This window comes from Pomacea canaliculata, linkage group LG3 (assembly GCF_003073045.1).
Source record: "Pomacea canaliculata isolate SZHN2017 linkage group LG3, ASM307304v1, whole genome shotgun sequence".
Lineage (NCBI taxonomy): Eukaryota > Metazoa > Mollusca > Gastropoda > Architaenioglossa > Ampullariidae > Pomacea > Pomacea canaliculata.
In genome coordinates, this window is record NC_037592.1 from 34,692,948 (window position 1) to 34,706,909 (window position 13,962).

A 13,962-nucleotide genomic window follows, 5' to 3' on the forward strand; every position below is an offset into this window, starting at 1 on the left:
TTCATCTCTTTCTCCCTTATTTTTCTTTTTATTTGATGGAGAATACATTCAATTGTCGGTTCTAACCCTGACAGTATGTTCAGTTGCAAACGCTTCATTTCAGCTTTCTAACCGCCAACACCAAGTAGTCGGCTGAGAAAAACGTTTATTGCTCGGTTCATTGCCTGTGATCTCCACCCTACCTCAGGGCCAGGGTAGCAATGAGGGAAAACTGACCGCTGGTACACCACCGGGTACTCTTACCTTCCCTCGCACGGCCGAAACCATTTGAAAACACGCCGACTTCGACATCGGCCTTTAATTGATCATAATTGTCTATTTGCAACAGACCCTCCGAACTACAAATGTGTTAATAGAACTGCCATGAATATTGTGAAGGACAAGTATTTATAGAACTGCAGTGAACATACACACCTACCTATGTATTGTCTGTGCATTGTAGTATATATTGTACAGTTCCAGTAACGCTGGAGTTCTCAAATCATTATAGCTACTCCTTAACATGATGTGGATAAATCATTCAGTCCTGCTGAACACATCAAACACATCTGTCTATCTATTCCTCTTTGTGCATCAGGTTGCACATAAGGCCTCAACCAGAGTCAAATACATGCTTTTTCTTAAATAACAATGTTTTTGTAAGCCAAGCAAGCTTTATATATTTTATTTACATTGTTATTGCTGTAATAAAATTATGAACTATTCTGCAGCCTCTCTGTCGTGTTTGTGTAAACAAATTTCGCCATTCCCTCACCTCGTTATGAATTTTTAACGACACTAATATAGAAATAGTATCGCTTGTTTGTAATCTTACTGTTAATATTTGTAAATCCATTTCACTGTACTAAATTCGAAGTTTAGAGTGAACTGTTAGTTATTAATGAGAAACTGTGTACTCTTCCTATATTTTCAATCCGTTTCACTGTCGTCAATCATTTTCCTTCATCTCACCTCACCGTTCGTGAAAAAGTGAAAGCAAAATTAGAAGGTGTGAGTGTTGGGCTAACATTTTCCGAAATCAATCTCAAAACTTTTTATTTAAGAATATTTTTTAATGTGTTTGACAGATTTCTATAACATTTCTCCCAATAAAAAAGTCAAAATATCAGTACATGTATCATTTTCAGTCATCACTCAGTCGGTAATACTTGAGAATTGAATATCTTATCACGTGACGAGGATTAGAAGAGCAGCGATCTTCGTCCAACGGGCACGGCAGGCTGCAACAAAAATGGCAAAAGTCATTTAACATAAGCATATAAATAATATTTCTTAATGTCGCGTGTTTTTAGTGTATTTTTAGTGTGTTAGTATACTATTTTTATTAAAACTGTCTTGCAAACAGTCCATGATTTTTTTATGTAATCCCATCAAAATCTCGGGCAGGCCCTACTAATATAGTCATTTTAGTACTTGTATAAATGTCTTGTATTTTATTGCTTTATTGTCGGTAGTAGGTATCAGGGAGGGTCTTCAAAATACAACAATTCTTACGCTGCCGGTAGGCAAGGGTTTGCAGGTGTCAGCAGCAGGTAGAGTGAACACAGAGCGGTCTGCAATGCTGGGCTTAAAGTTGCTGAAGATGTTGGTTAGTTGGGTGGATGCTGCACAAAAAAATCATCATAATCAATCAATCAATCAATCAATCAATCATTTTCTGGCTACGAGCCACTGTCCCTTAAAAAGTAGACATTTTAAAGTAAATTTCGTTCTGTTTGAGCAGACTACCAACTTAAATAAAAGATAAGAAAACAATGTTGTAGCACTCACTCTGAATAAATTACCTTTTAGTTAATTAATGAACTTAGCCTCCTTCTTCCCGATTTTGACAGGTTTTCAAACATCCATACAGGTAAGTGCTTAAAGAGAGGATTCTTTACCCTTCGTAAGGACAAGTCGACCTCCGTGCATTTTGCACCTTGCATACAGTAAATGTCTTCAAACATGGAATTTGCTTTTCAGATCACTGAGCCGAGCTCAGTATGGAGGTCGTTATCTCTACAACTAACCTCCGCTTATTTCCCCAATCACAATCTGCATAACCGGAACGCAGTCATCCGTGACAGCAGCCCTGGCGCTCAGACCAGTGGAAGTCTCAATGTACTGCCAGGTGTTGACCGTTAGTGAATCGTTTCCGTACCCGAGCACACCCTTACCTATGTAGGTGGCGTTACCTGCGCACAGAAAGGATCAGGTCTTTCATACCCGCATCTCGTGAGTGCGTGTGTGTGAGTCAGTAATGAACACAATGAATGAGCTGTGAGTGAAGGAGGTTAGATATGAATAGTTATCAACTTTTCGCTACCTGTGTGCTGCTGACATACCTTTGACGAATGACAAACGACCATTTTTTTTTTGTTACAAGCACTTTCTCCTCGCATGCACACATGAACACACAGTCATAAATGTACAGGCATGTACACACGAGAATTCAGAGATTTTTCAATCACTTCTGATGTGAGTAAAGACTGTTTATATATATTGACGAAATTGAAGGCACTAAAAGGTGTTTGCCTCTTTCCTGTCACCGACATCACTGGTGTGTAAATGCTTTGATAAACACATAAAATTTCACGAAAATTTCTTTCATCGAAAACTGTAGATTGTCAGAAACTTGTCTTGAAATGTTGCTAAGCATACCGGTAAACCTGTTGTTGATACTGTTACTTACTTGTCACACACGGCTCTGGCATTGCTGTGGCGACAGGAGAGACGTAACATGTGTTGTTCGAATCCACCAAGTATCTCTTTCCCTGTTGTAAAAAAACGAAAACAAAAAACAAAAAACAAAAACCACGTCAGAATATGCAATCATTTCTGTCCCTATTCTCAGCCTGCTTCAGTAGTATACTTATTCGTCCGGAAAGGTTAGGAAGACAGGAGTAACTGCTGGATACATGATATGCGATAGATATATGGGTAGATAGCTAGAAAGATTAATAGCTAGATAACTGTCATGAACAATGACAAAATGCCTTCACTAAATGAACACAGATGAAAATGACGATACGAGAAACGATAATCCTTCTCTCTCACAGGTAGATACTAACCGACTTGTAGTCGTCAATTGCATAACTCGTGGTGATAGCATCGGGGGTGGCTCCAGTCTGAATGGAGTTTACCCTCAAGATCTTGGCATCGTGGTCAAAGTAAATCGTGCTGTAAGTCTGCAATAAGAACACTTTAATAATCACAAAAATAAGCTTTTGCTGCATCTGTTTAATGCCTTTTTGTTATTCTGTTATTATCGTTACCGCTAACTTCTGCTGTTTATTCTTACTGTAGTAAGTATAGAATATGTACTTAGCGTTGGTTTCCGCAGCCTTAACCCTCATCCCTCTTAAATTTTTCGAAACTTGATGACAGGTGAACTAAAATTGCACTGATGCAATATATCTTGGTTACATGACAAAGTTAATATCCTATTTAACTCGATCAGCGGGTCGATTAATGAACAGCGAAAAGGTTTCGATCTGAAACAAAATATTTCCTACAAACAGAATCGGAACAGTCTAAGGAGTTAATGACATTTGGTGTCAGGGGTCAAGCACGCACGCAGACATACCTTCGAGTAGATACATGCAAACATACACACAAATATAATAATAAGATGAAGAGAGAGTACATACATGCCTATATAAAGAGGTAGAGTATATTGTCTTCCAATCAGCATAAAACAGAAAGAGAGAGAGGCAGACAATGGTGTAGTTTTGAGGCTTTCTGTCCATCATAAAACACCCAACTACACACCGCAATAAGCTATCTCAGCATCACACGTGTTCTTCAAAAGTATGTTACCTCCCGCCTGTGAGCTCATCGTACAAAGGACAGGACACTAATAATGTTTCTTTTCTTTTTGGTGTGATTAGGACACAAAGCGATGTGCTATTGATGATATGTGTTGGCAACCTGAATGCGAGGCACCGATACCATGGACCCACTCGACATCAAAATGAGGTTCGAGAGCTCGTCGACTGATGAAACTATTCTGAGAGCATCGATGGATCAGATCATCACCCCGACTGTGATACCTACTGACTAATGGTTTAAGAGTTTAACCTCAGCTCGGTAATTTCTACGGTTAGTACATCCACACACACAACGGTTGTAGAGTATTGGACCAAGGATGTGTGTAGGTGGACTGCTGTCTGTCTGCCCAAGACCACCGCTAAGCCTCTTGCGAAGTTTTCCGCTGTTAGTCTCGGCGAGCCGTAACAAACCGGAAGCTTTCTTGTATCATGCCTCGTTTTAGCAGTTAACTGGAAACATTCGTCTGCCAGCAGTCCAGGGTTATTAGTTCATGATTTGACTACAATTTCGATGTCTGGATAAAGTCTGAATGCTTTACATATGACTGTATGTACAGAGGGAGGAAGAGCACGTGACTAATAAACGCTTACCTCTATCGGTTGACCTCTTCCACCTACATAAGTGCCTCCAAACTGAACCAAGACGGCTTCGAACTGTCTGCTAACACAACAAGGGGAGGGTTTGTCCGTCTGTCCCAGGACGGAGGCCACGAGCGCCATCAGACTCACTGCAACGGCCCACTTCATCTTTCTGTTGCTTTCTTTCGAAATCGCCGAATTCACTTCAGAAGGCACTGTCCTGTACTGGTGGCATTTGAATTTCTCTGAAATTTATACCCTGTCGTGCTGAATCGTGACCTTGATGTTATTGTTTAAAGAAGAGATAAGAAAGTTTTTGCAACTTATGTTTGCCTGATACACTCAAAACATCTGACATGTTCTGATAGGGTCATGGGGGGTTTCCCCCCCCCTCTCGATGTGGGGTCCCCACAATGTACTGGAAGGTTCAGGGACGGTGCCAGCATGGTACCTGTAGGAAAAGCTGATTGTGCATATCTATATTCGTGTAAATATTCCGGCGGCAACCAGCTTAAAATGGTCTTTGTGTTGATGATAGAATCCTGGCACTACCCTCACTCCACACATGGCACCGCCAAATCTTCAGACCTTTGAACTCTTGTCTGGTGCCACTAGTGTCACATCTTGTCACAATGATTCACATCTTCGTCTCATTTGCCACCTTTCTTTGACGATCCGATTCTTCTTTTTCTTTCTTTTTTTAATTTTTACCATTCTTCCTGTCATGTAATAAACTTTTCGTTGGTAAACTTTGACCTTAAGCCATTAAATACAGTAAGATATCTCGCAGTCTTGTCTCATAAAACAAAGGCACCTAACAGTGTGTGTGTGTGTTTTCTGTCGTTGCCAGTCCATCGGGACAATAATTAGGACTGAAATATGTCAGGCATTATTATCTTTCTAAGATTGCGATTTTCTCACAATTGAATGTATTCTCCATGATTATGAACTGACAGTACAGTATCAATTTTTGTTGTGTTAGATGAGACATTAAAAAAAATTCTGTGATTTTCATGTTGAAGGACAAATGTTAGAAGTTTATTACTAGACAATACTACATATTCTTAGTTTATGTCAAACCGATATTAGAGCTTCGAGTGCAAAAGACCAGTCAGAGAAACTACTGAATCTTTAAATATTTTATGCTGATCTTAGTCGTTAATTTTTTGTTTGCAGACTGGATAATTCACATATGATTGTTCAGTTACAAATATAGGATTTATGCCGTTCTTATCTTTTTCAGCCGTTAAAATCTGGACAAATAATATTAGAACAAAGTGCACTGGTTTAGGTGTAAACATGAGGGAGGTCACCATTTGGTAGCTGAAGATTAGCAGGCAGCCACGAACTCTATGGTAGTGTCCACTACTATCAGCAGTCGAGGAGTTCAGTGAACAGGCCGATACTTCCACTGCTGCTGATGATAAGGGTTTAAACTGTAGGCCTTCTATAACCTTATATTATGACTTTGATGAGCAGCTGTTGGCAGTGAAATATTCTCAGAGACAACCTGATGACAGTCAAGCTGACTTCACCACTGCGGAGAACTGCACAACGGTGACATTCTGTGTTTGCTTCGTGAAAAGGGGGAGAGGGAGGGTAGGGATGTCTGATGATTGTGTAGGGGAGGGAGGCTGAAGGGATGAGGTGTCATGTCCTCGTTCTGTCATTCTATCGCAAAGGACACCACCACATCACCATCAGCAGCAACACGTTTCCTTCTGAGACATCTGATGCAGTCACAACCTGCAGGGGAGACCACCACCCATTTGATGATCAAAACGTTTCCTCTTAGATTACCTCCCTTATCGCCTCTACACCTAAAACAACTGCATCACATTCAAGCTGCTTCCAGATATGAAATGATAAATTGGTGTGTTGAAATGATTTTTGTTCTGCTTGCCAGCTTTGGCTTTGAGACGTTTCTCACCTCACCGTTAACCTTTGTTCTTGTCTCTATTTATTTCAACACTAAATTGCATCATTTCGTTTTTGGGGGATTTGACATTTAGAAGTAATATGCCACTCAGGTTTTTCTTTTAATAAATTATGAATCGCAGCTGAATTGTATCATTGCTTTCAGCAGGTGCTTGACTTTTGTCAAAAAAGTCGCTTGGTACTAGTTCTAGAATACATTAAGCAGACAGGCACTGAGATGAAGTTGGATCTTGTACAGAGAACACAGAACCAACGACTTTGTACAAAACAAGATGGCTCCACTTACTGACATTAGGAACTTCCACTTTCAACAGTCAAGCTGGTCTACTTTGGTCACGTGACCCGACACGACACCTTGTCGAAGACTGTCCCTCAAGGCACCTTGGAGGGTAGTGGAGGGCATGGTGGTCAGAGGAAGAACTGACTTACGAACGTTAGTCCGGCCCTCTAAAACCATCCCAGTTTCTCATGCGGCCCCTTGGGAAAATTAATTGCACACCCCTGCTCTACAGGATTGTAAGATAAAGTCGTTAATGTAATAATTAACAGTTTGCACATATATTTACTTGTGATTCTTGACAATTCAAGTTTATCGTTTGATACACTTGTCAAACCGCTGACCACTCCAGATGCCCCCCATGACGTCATCAATAAAGTTTGTTCGTGTGTTTTTCCAGGATGGCCACCCGCGCTATGTTTAGATTGTCACAGTACCCTCTGTCGGGGACGAAGAGGAAAAAACACAGATGTTGTACTTCTTACCTTGCAGTACACACACACCTCATGGCTTTGTTATCTCTAAAATAAAAACCTCTCTCGATATGAAGTATTAAGCGCTTTGTCTTCTCTCCTCCCGACACAGCAAAGTCTTGAGAAGTTCCTTGAGCCCGATCTCTGTTTTTTTAAAAAAAATATATATTAGAAATCTTTCAAGCATGAGGTTGGTAAGCTTCCTTTTGTTACCGCTGCTGACCGTACACTCTACTTGGGGCGACACTCAGCCTGCAGCATGCTGCCCTCCTTCTGTCTACGAGGTCAAAGCCACCATGTTTCAAGCAATTCAAGAGGATTCACGATTCAAATACCAAGAGGTAAGATTTATGTATGAAGTTAAGTAAGGGAAGACGAACCTTCCAAATTCTTCTCGGCACGAAGTCAGTGCAAACGAAGGGCTTTCTTCAACGCCGAGGACCTTTTTTTGACACTGCAACTTGTGACAGGAGGACAAAGATTTCGGAGCAAGTCAGGACTGTTTTGTTAAAGAACCTTGATGCAACGACCAAGACAGCAACAACAACCTGTCGGGACGGCCCGCTGTCGTCGTTGAAACTCTAAGGACTACGCGACCAAAGTATGGGCGACCTCGGAAAGGCCGACAGGAGAAGTTGCTATTCTTAAAAGAGAAAAAAGTCTGTATATTCACTCGCACTCCAGTGTTTGCAGCTCTTCTACTCCTCGTGCCTGGCTTTTGCTCACCCGAAGAGGTAGAGCGCACGTTTCCATGGCACCACCCGTATCCGTACCCGCTGGCTCTCTAACGTTCCGAGTTTGATGAGAAAAGGCTGGAACTCAGAACTCCCTTGTAATTCAAATCAGTTCTACATTACCTATAATACCTAATGCCATTTACATGATATGGAAGTAGTTGCTAAGCTAACCGAAGCGTAAGGAGGGTGGATTGTACTACAGTCCGGTTCTTGCTTTGTGTCCTCGCTTTTGTGTCTTGTTCCTTAGTCTGAGTCGCTTTGTCTATCTAAATGACTTTCTAGTTCGGGTTTCTTTGTTCTTTGCAGGTTTCTCTGTTGCATCGAATTCCATTTACATGTAGTGGTCTGTGCCTCTTCAAAACTTTAGTGTTTATAATTTTAGAAAAATTCAATAATAATCATTGCGTAACGAATGTTTGAAATACAAATCGGTTTTCACTTCTATTTCAGGTCAGAGCCTCACATTGGATAGACAGCAATGCAAAACTTCAAGCATCAGAACTCCGCCAAAAACTTTCCAATGGAACATATAGTTTCTTGACCAGAGCAGTTGCTGTCTACAATAAGGTGAGATGAAGGAAGATGATTGACGACAATGAAACAGATTGAAAATATAGGAAGAGTTCACAGTTTCTCATTAATAACTAACAGCTCACTTTAAACTTGGAATTTAGTACAGTGAAATGGATTTACAAAACATTAAGATTACAAACAAGCGATACTATTTCTATATTAATGGAGTTAAAAATTCATAACGAGGAGAGGGAATGGGGAAATTTGTTTACACAAACATGACAGAGAGGCTGCAGAATAGTTCAAATTTTATTACAGCAATAACAACGTAAATAAAATATATAAAGTTTTCGTGGCTTACTAAAAGTTGTTATTAACTGCCTATGCATGCTTTCGAACTATCAGAAACATTTAATTCCCGAGAAAGTTTTGCAAAGGGATTGAGAAAAGCGGTTTTGTGTTTCCACTATTCTGCTCTTGTAAATCATGAGATGGCAGGTTCCCAAGTTTCCCGTAGACCACGAACAGGACATAACATGACTTATTATTTGTTGTGATTTGACTACACAGAGCAGGTCATACACAAGGGTTGCTGACACTTGCATAGCGCTGGACCTGAATGGTGCTGGGATGGTGGATCCGTATTGCACGAGTAAGCTCAGCAAAGTCCATGGCGCCATTTCTCGTCTTTCTCATACATGTCTATATATATAATGTTTATCCACGTTAAAATAATAATAAAAGTTCAAGGAACACAAACCAGCCTTTTATCTATCTATATCCATTTTTTCCGTTGGGGAAGGGGCAATTTCCACACCTCTCAGTCTGAGAGTCTGCTCTTGCCTTGTGCTTTTTTGCTGCGCCATAAACTTTTCTTCTCGATTGTTCTATGGCTGTTTTGATTCCGCTGCTATTGCGTAAGTTAAACTAAGCAAGGGATTTTATATTGTCGTCGTCGTCGTCGTCGTTGTGGCCGTCGCTTCCCATAGAATGAAGCTTTAATTTCAAGTATTACAATCTCAGAACAGTTTAATAAGCCGAAAGAGAAACAATTTTGGCCAATTCTGTTCTGCTGGTTATATAGTATATAGTGTATAGTGTATAGTGTACCATTATACGTTATATGCAATGTATAGCGTTTAGTGAAAAGAACAACTACGCAACCATCATCGTACAACCACAACAACTATATTGAGTACAGTGACAAGCAGCGCGGATTTGTCCAGCTGACTTGCCGAGGATTATTGTGCAAAGATGGAGAGAATAATAGTCATTTATGTTGCCAGAATGTTGCCTTTCTTTAAATGTCATTTCAGTACACTTGTTGCTTATCTTCTTCAGATAATGCAACCTACATCCGCTCCCTCGTGTTGGGGTACGGCCGCAACACTCTCCAGGTGAACATCAGGCAGAACACTGTGATGCTGATGGGAAAAGATTCTCAACTGACTGACATCAGCACAGCAGACTGTGTTCCTGTCCTACAGGGTTTCGCCAGTTACATAGATAGTGGTATGTTACCTGCTATGGATGGATAGTTATGAGGTGTGTGTGTCTTGGGGTGCTGAAAGTACGGGTGGGGACGATGTGTATTGGGTGTGTGTGAGTGCATGTGCGTGGTCTTTGGACGTGTGTGTTTGGGGGATGTGTTCGTTATATTTTCTTGGTTTATCAGTGTGTGTTTTTCTGATTGTAGGGTTCCAGTATAGTATAGGTGTTTATGACAACTTCCAGCCTCACATCAGTGACAGAGCTGTGTTCAATGTACCCGAAGAATGCCGGAATGCTACGGTAAGCTCTACACCATCCCCACCAGGGTCCAGACTACAACTGTATCATTGTGTGAACAAATTACTACATTCAATCTGTAGCTAAACTTTGTAGTTTTGTGTTCACAGATGATAACTTGTTATATTCAAATGATTTCTTTCTGCTCGCAAGATTTGGCTTTCACAGCTTACCTTTAACTTTTTATCTTGTCTCTATTCATGTTGCAGTATTCCTGAGATTTTACACCAAACATAAACACTAACCCTGGAGAACCGGGCACGTGGGGGATAGTCAGGGTTTAACTCCTGATACCCATGTCAACATGAACTTGCAGGGGAACCATATGCACAATAATTATACATCGAGCACTCAGTTCACTACGAGCCAGCATCCCTGCTGCTCCCCGAAAACAAAACTCAACGATGTGGGAAGACATTTCAAACATACATCAAACACAAAATTACAGATGGAAAGATAACCACAGCCAGGGAGAAGAAACATAAATTATATAAATCTATGCTTTTAAAAAACCCAATCCGATGCTAAATGGGTTAAATAAAACCTTTAAGCACCTTGGGTCTCCTAAACAATGTCTCCAGTCGAACAGTCCAGTGAATTCAAATTCAATAACATTTATATAAAAGCAACATTTTAACACCCTTCTTTCATTCACGATTTACGATCAGCGCAATATTATGAGAATGAGAGGTCAGGTCAGCCTCCATGAACAGAACTAAAAGGATCAAGATCCATGGGCGGGTGGGTTAGGAGGATCCGGCCAAGAGGTTGGCTCTGTGAGGAAAGCTAGCAAGTGTCATGGTGGGCAGAATTATGAGTGGAGACAATCACTCCGAGCAATAATTAAAGAAGTCAGCATTCTTGATAGGAGGAAATTGCTTTTGATTTAACACGTGACTTCCATTTCTCGTGTTTCAGGTCCAGAGAGTTGATGCCTAGAGTGAATGTGTTCACATGTAGCCTGGGACTAACAGTCGTTTACTGTCTTCTTATGACATGAGCACCTGTGAACAGTACACTCTGGTGTGTAGTATGTCGAATGCATTCATGATTAAAGAAAGGTCTAGTCGGAATAAAAAAATTCTTCAAGTTAAAAAAGAACGAAAAAATTGATATAAAGATGCGAGCCAGGGTGAGGATGTGAAGGAGAGAGCGTTGTCGCGTGATGATGGCAAACCATTCCCACACAGCTCGGAGTGCGCTCGGCGTCTGTGATGGGAATTGAACCTCGGCGACAAGAAGCCATATCTCATCATCTTCCGCCCTCGTCTGCGTCTGCTGGATGCTGAGTGTCATCAGCGTGCGACAACATCAAGTGCTGATACACTAGTTGCCTTCATGTCCTTCCGTGAGTGCGTGCGTTGGTGTGTGCATGGACCTTAATGTGTGCACGTGTGTTGTGGGTGTGCGCGTGCGCTGTACTTTGTGTTAGTAGGTGTGTGCCAGGGTATGTAGTATATTCGTTAATGTGCGTGTGTGTGTTTGAGGTTGTTCATGTGTCCGACTATGTGTGTGTGTGCATGCTCAGGGTGAATGATGTGTAGGGGTGGGTGGGTCGGGCAAACAGACTCACAAACAAACACATACACAGAGCGGTTATGCTAGCTCCGTCTTGTGCTGCCCTCTCTATATCCACATTCACTCAGCACTTGAAAAAGATGAAAACAATCACATCAGATTTCCTGTACACATTCTCGTGTCAGATGCAAAAAGAAAACTATCAATTGAATATAAAAAGACTAAATTATTGCATTTATTGAATTTATTAAAGTATAGCATCCTCTCTGTCTGCTAAAGTCAGCAGGTTAAGTCTAGGTGACTACATCCGCCTCTTTCTGACATCCGTATGTGTGGTACTATGACGAGTTAAAGTACATCAAGAGAAAAAAAAACGTGTACACATAATAGCAAATATTGTTCATGTGCATGTCTGTCAATTTTTCCGTTCAAACGATTAAAACTTCGGGCTGCTTAGGCAAGCGATAAGGAGCGCACTAAACTGAGGTCACTATGCTATCAGAATTTTTTTTCTAATGATTAGATGAAGCAAGATATTATTTCTCCAAATTTGGGTTAATACGCAGCTTTTGTCCTCGAGACGAACAAACATCACCATGCACGAAAAGGTCACAATCGCGACCTCATGACTCAGCTAATTAACATATATTCCTAGCTCTCCCATTGACATAAACATATTTATAAACACACTATCCTAACCTCTGTGTTGTTGACTTTGACCTGGGTATGGTGTTGTTAGTTGGTGCGTATCTCGAGAACAGAATAGAAGTATTTGGGGAAATGACCTTTCGCCGAGCTTTGCCGAATCACAGAAGGAAACTGTGCTCTAGTAGTGCTTTAATAGTCTGACCAAAGCCAGATCGTCAGGGCATGGACGTGTATTTTAGTTCGTGGTCAGGGTGTTGTTGCAGTGCCAAGGCTGTCAACAGCTGGCATTGTAAATTAGAGATTATTGCGCTGCCAAAGCACTGTTCACTTACACTGAAAAGGTCCTGCCACCTGGCGAGGTAGCGCGGCATGAGGCCGATTAGGTTTCAAGTTACTTCCGAGGATGTGGTTGAGATTATTGTTTACTGAAGTACTTTGAATGTCGTTTAACTTCCTGTAGTCGCAACTGTTTTGTGGGCTTGCATGGCTGGGTCGTGGTTGTAGTTTGTGAGCAGGTGAGTTTGAATGTGCAGGCGGGTTTTAAAAGTTTTGTTTCTGTATCAGTCTGTATGCCTGCCTCCACCTTCTTTCTCTCTTCTCTCTCCCCCTCACTTTATTTTAGTCATAAGTCACAACCTCTCGCCAAACATTTTTTATTTTTGATTATTTGCGGACATGAACCCCAACACAACAGCAAACAAGTGGACTAGTTGATTCCGATCGTGTTTCAGTTAAATATCCTGAAAGTCATGGCTGAGTGACGCACACCTCCACCTTTGTTCCTCCCCAAGTACTGCGTGGCTGTTGTTGTGGGGGAGGCGACTTCTTGACAGTTCCAGGCGTTTTTTCCCACACTAATCTCTGTAATGAGAAATGGCCAGCACGCCTCGTGGTCCTCCACTTGACGACCAGTGTGACGACAACAAGTGTGTGGAGAGTTAATTGCGAGGACAGGAAGGTTAGAGGCGTGAACGACTTGAAGAACAGCGCCGTGCGCCGTGTCGCTGCTGCAGCTGCACCCTTGCGCCAGCTGCGCTCTGCGCGTGCGTCACAGCAAGTCTCGGCACATTCCTCCGACATTCTCGTGGAGCACGATGACACCACCAGCACCACCGTCCTTTTGATCTTCGCATCTAGTGTTGCTCCGGAGTGTGACGAGAGCGTAAGTCATCCATGTCCTTTGTGTTGTCGTTCTTGTTGCTGGTATTGTTGTCGTTCTTGTTGCTGTTATTGTTGTCGTTCTGTTGCTGTTTTGTTGCTGTTATTGTTGTAGTTATTGTTGCCGTTGTCTTTGGTTGCCTAAGAGTTCGCATATTTCATGTTCAGCCTTTCCATGTACAAGAATTTCAGAGGCGGCTTTTAGAGACTTGTACTTACATTAAAAGCAAGAAGTGAAACAAGTCAGTTCGAGGCTATGTCAAGACTGGTTCTCTGGTGTTGTTTTCCATTTTGTTTTGATTAGGTTTTTTTTTGCGTTGCATGCCACAGCTGGGTAATGATTAACTGCCATCTTGTTTGTGTCCTTTGGAAAGATGAGAATGCATACAATTAGAGATGCATTTTCACCTGAACATATATGCTGAATTTCTTTCTTACCTCTTCTTTTCATCCTTTTATAAAAATTCTCTATGATGCTGAAATTATTTGACTAGATCTCTTCCTCATTCTACAACTCGATGCAG

General features: G+C 41.4%; 2 protein-coding genes across 2 annotated transcripts; one reads left to right on the plus strand and one right to left on the minus strand.

Moving 5' to 3' along the window:
* Positions 1-1,031: 1,031 nt before the first annotated feature.
* Positions 1,032-4,611, minus strand: LOC112560756. The gene is made up of 6 exons (XM_025232805.1): positions 4,401-4,611; positions 3,051-3,167; positions 2,672-2,753; positions 2,010-2,174; positions 1,495-1,604; positions 1,032-1,220 (listed from the first exon to the last, which is right to left on the minus strand). Exons 1-6 carry the CDS (start codon positions 4,554-4,556, stop codon positions 1,182-1,184), a joined length of 669 nt encoding a protein of 222 aa, XP_025088590.1. The 5' UTR covers positions 4,557-4,611; the 3' UTR covers positions 1,032-1,181.
* A 2,468-nt stretch (positions 4,612-7,079) lies between these two features.
* On the plus strand, positions 7,080-11,223 carry LOC112559853. The gene is made up of 6 exons (XM_025231307.1): positions 7,080-7,417; positions 8,264-8,380; positions 8,897-8,978; positions 9,668-9,838; positions 10,023-10,117; positions 11,033-11,223. Exons 1-6 carry the CDS (start codon positions 7,262-7,264, stop codon positions 11,051-11,053), a joined length of 642 nt encoding a protein of 213 aa, XP_025087092.1. The 5' UTR covers positions 7,080-7,261; the 3' UTR covers positions 11,054-11,223.
* Positions 11,224-13,962: the final 2,739 nt, after the last annotated feature.

Excerpts from the sequence above, each read along its gene's own strand:
- LOC112560756 (XM_025232805.1), bottom strand. The coding sequence starts at position 4,556 with ATGAAGTGGGCCGTTGCAGTGAGTCTGATGGCGCTCGTGGCCTCCGTC. Across the intron at positions 2,754-3,050 it reads CAATTGACGACTACAAGTCG|GGAAAGAGATACTTGGTGGA; the intron begins GTTAGTATCTAC and ends TTTTTACAACAG. Across the intron at positions 2,175-2,671 it reads GCCAGAGCCGTGTGTGACAA|GTAACGCCACCTACATAGGT; the intron begins GTAAGTAACAGT and ends TTCTGTGCGCAG.
- LOC112559853 (XM_025231307.1), top strand. The coding sequence starts at position 7,262 with ATGAGGTTGGTAAGCTTCCTTTTGTTACCGCTGCTGACCGTACACTCT. Across the intron at positions 8,979-9,667 it reads GGTGGATCCGTATTGCACGA|ATAATGCAACCTACATCCGC; the intron begins GTAAGCTCAGCA and ends TATCTTCTTCAG. Across the intron at positions 10,118-11,032 it reads AAGAATGCCGGAATGCTACG|GTCCAGAGAGTTGATGCCTA; the intron begins GTAAGCTCTACA and ends CTCGTGTTTCAG.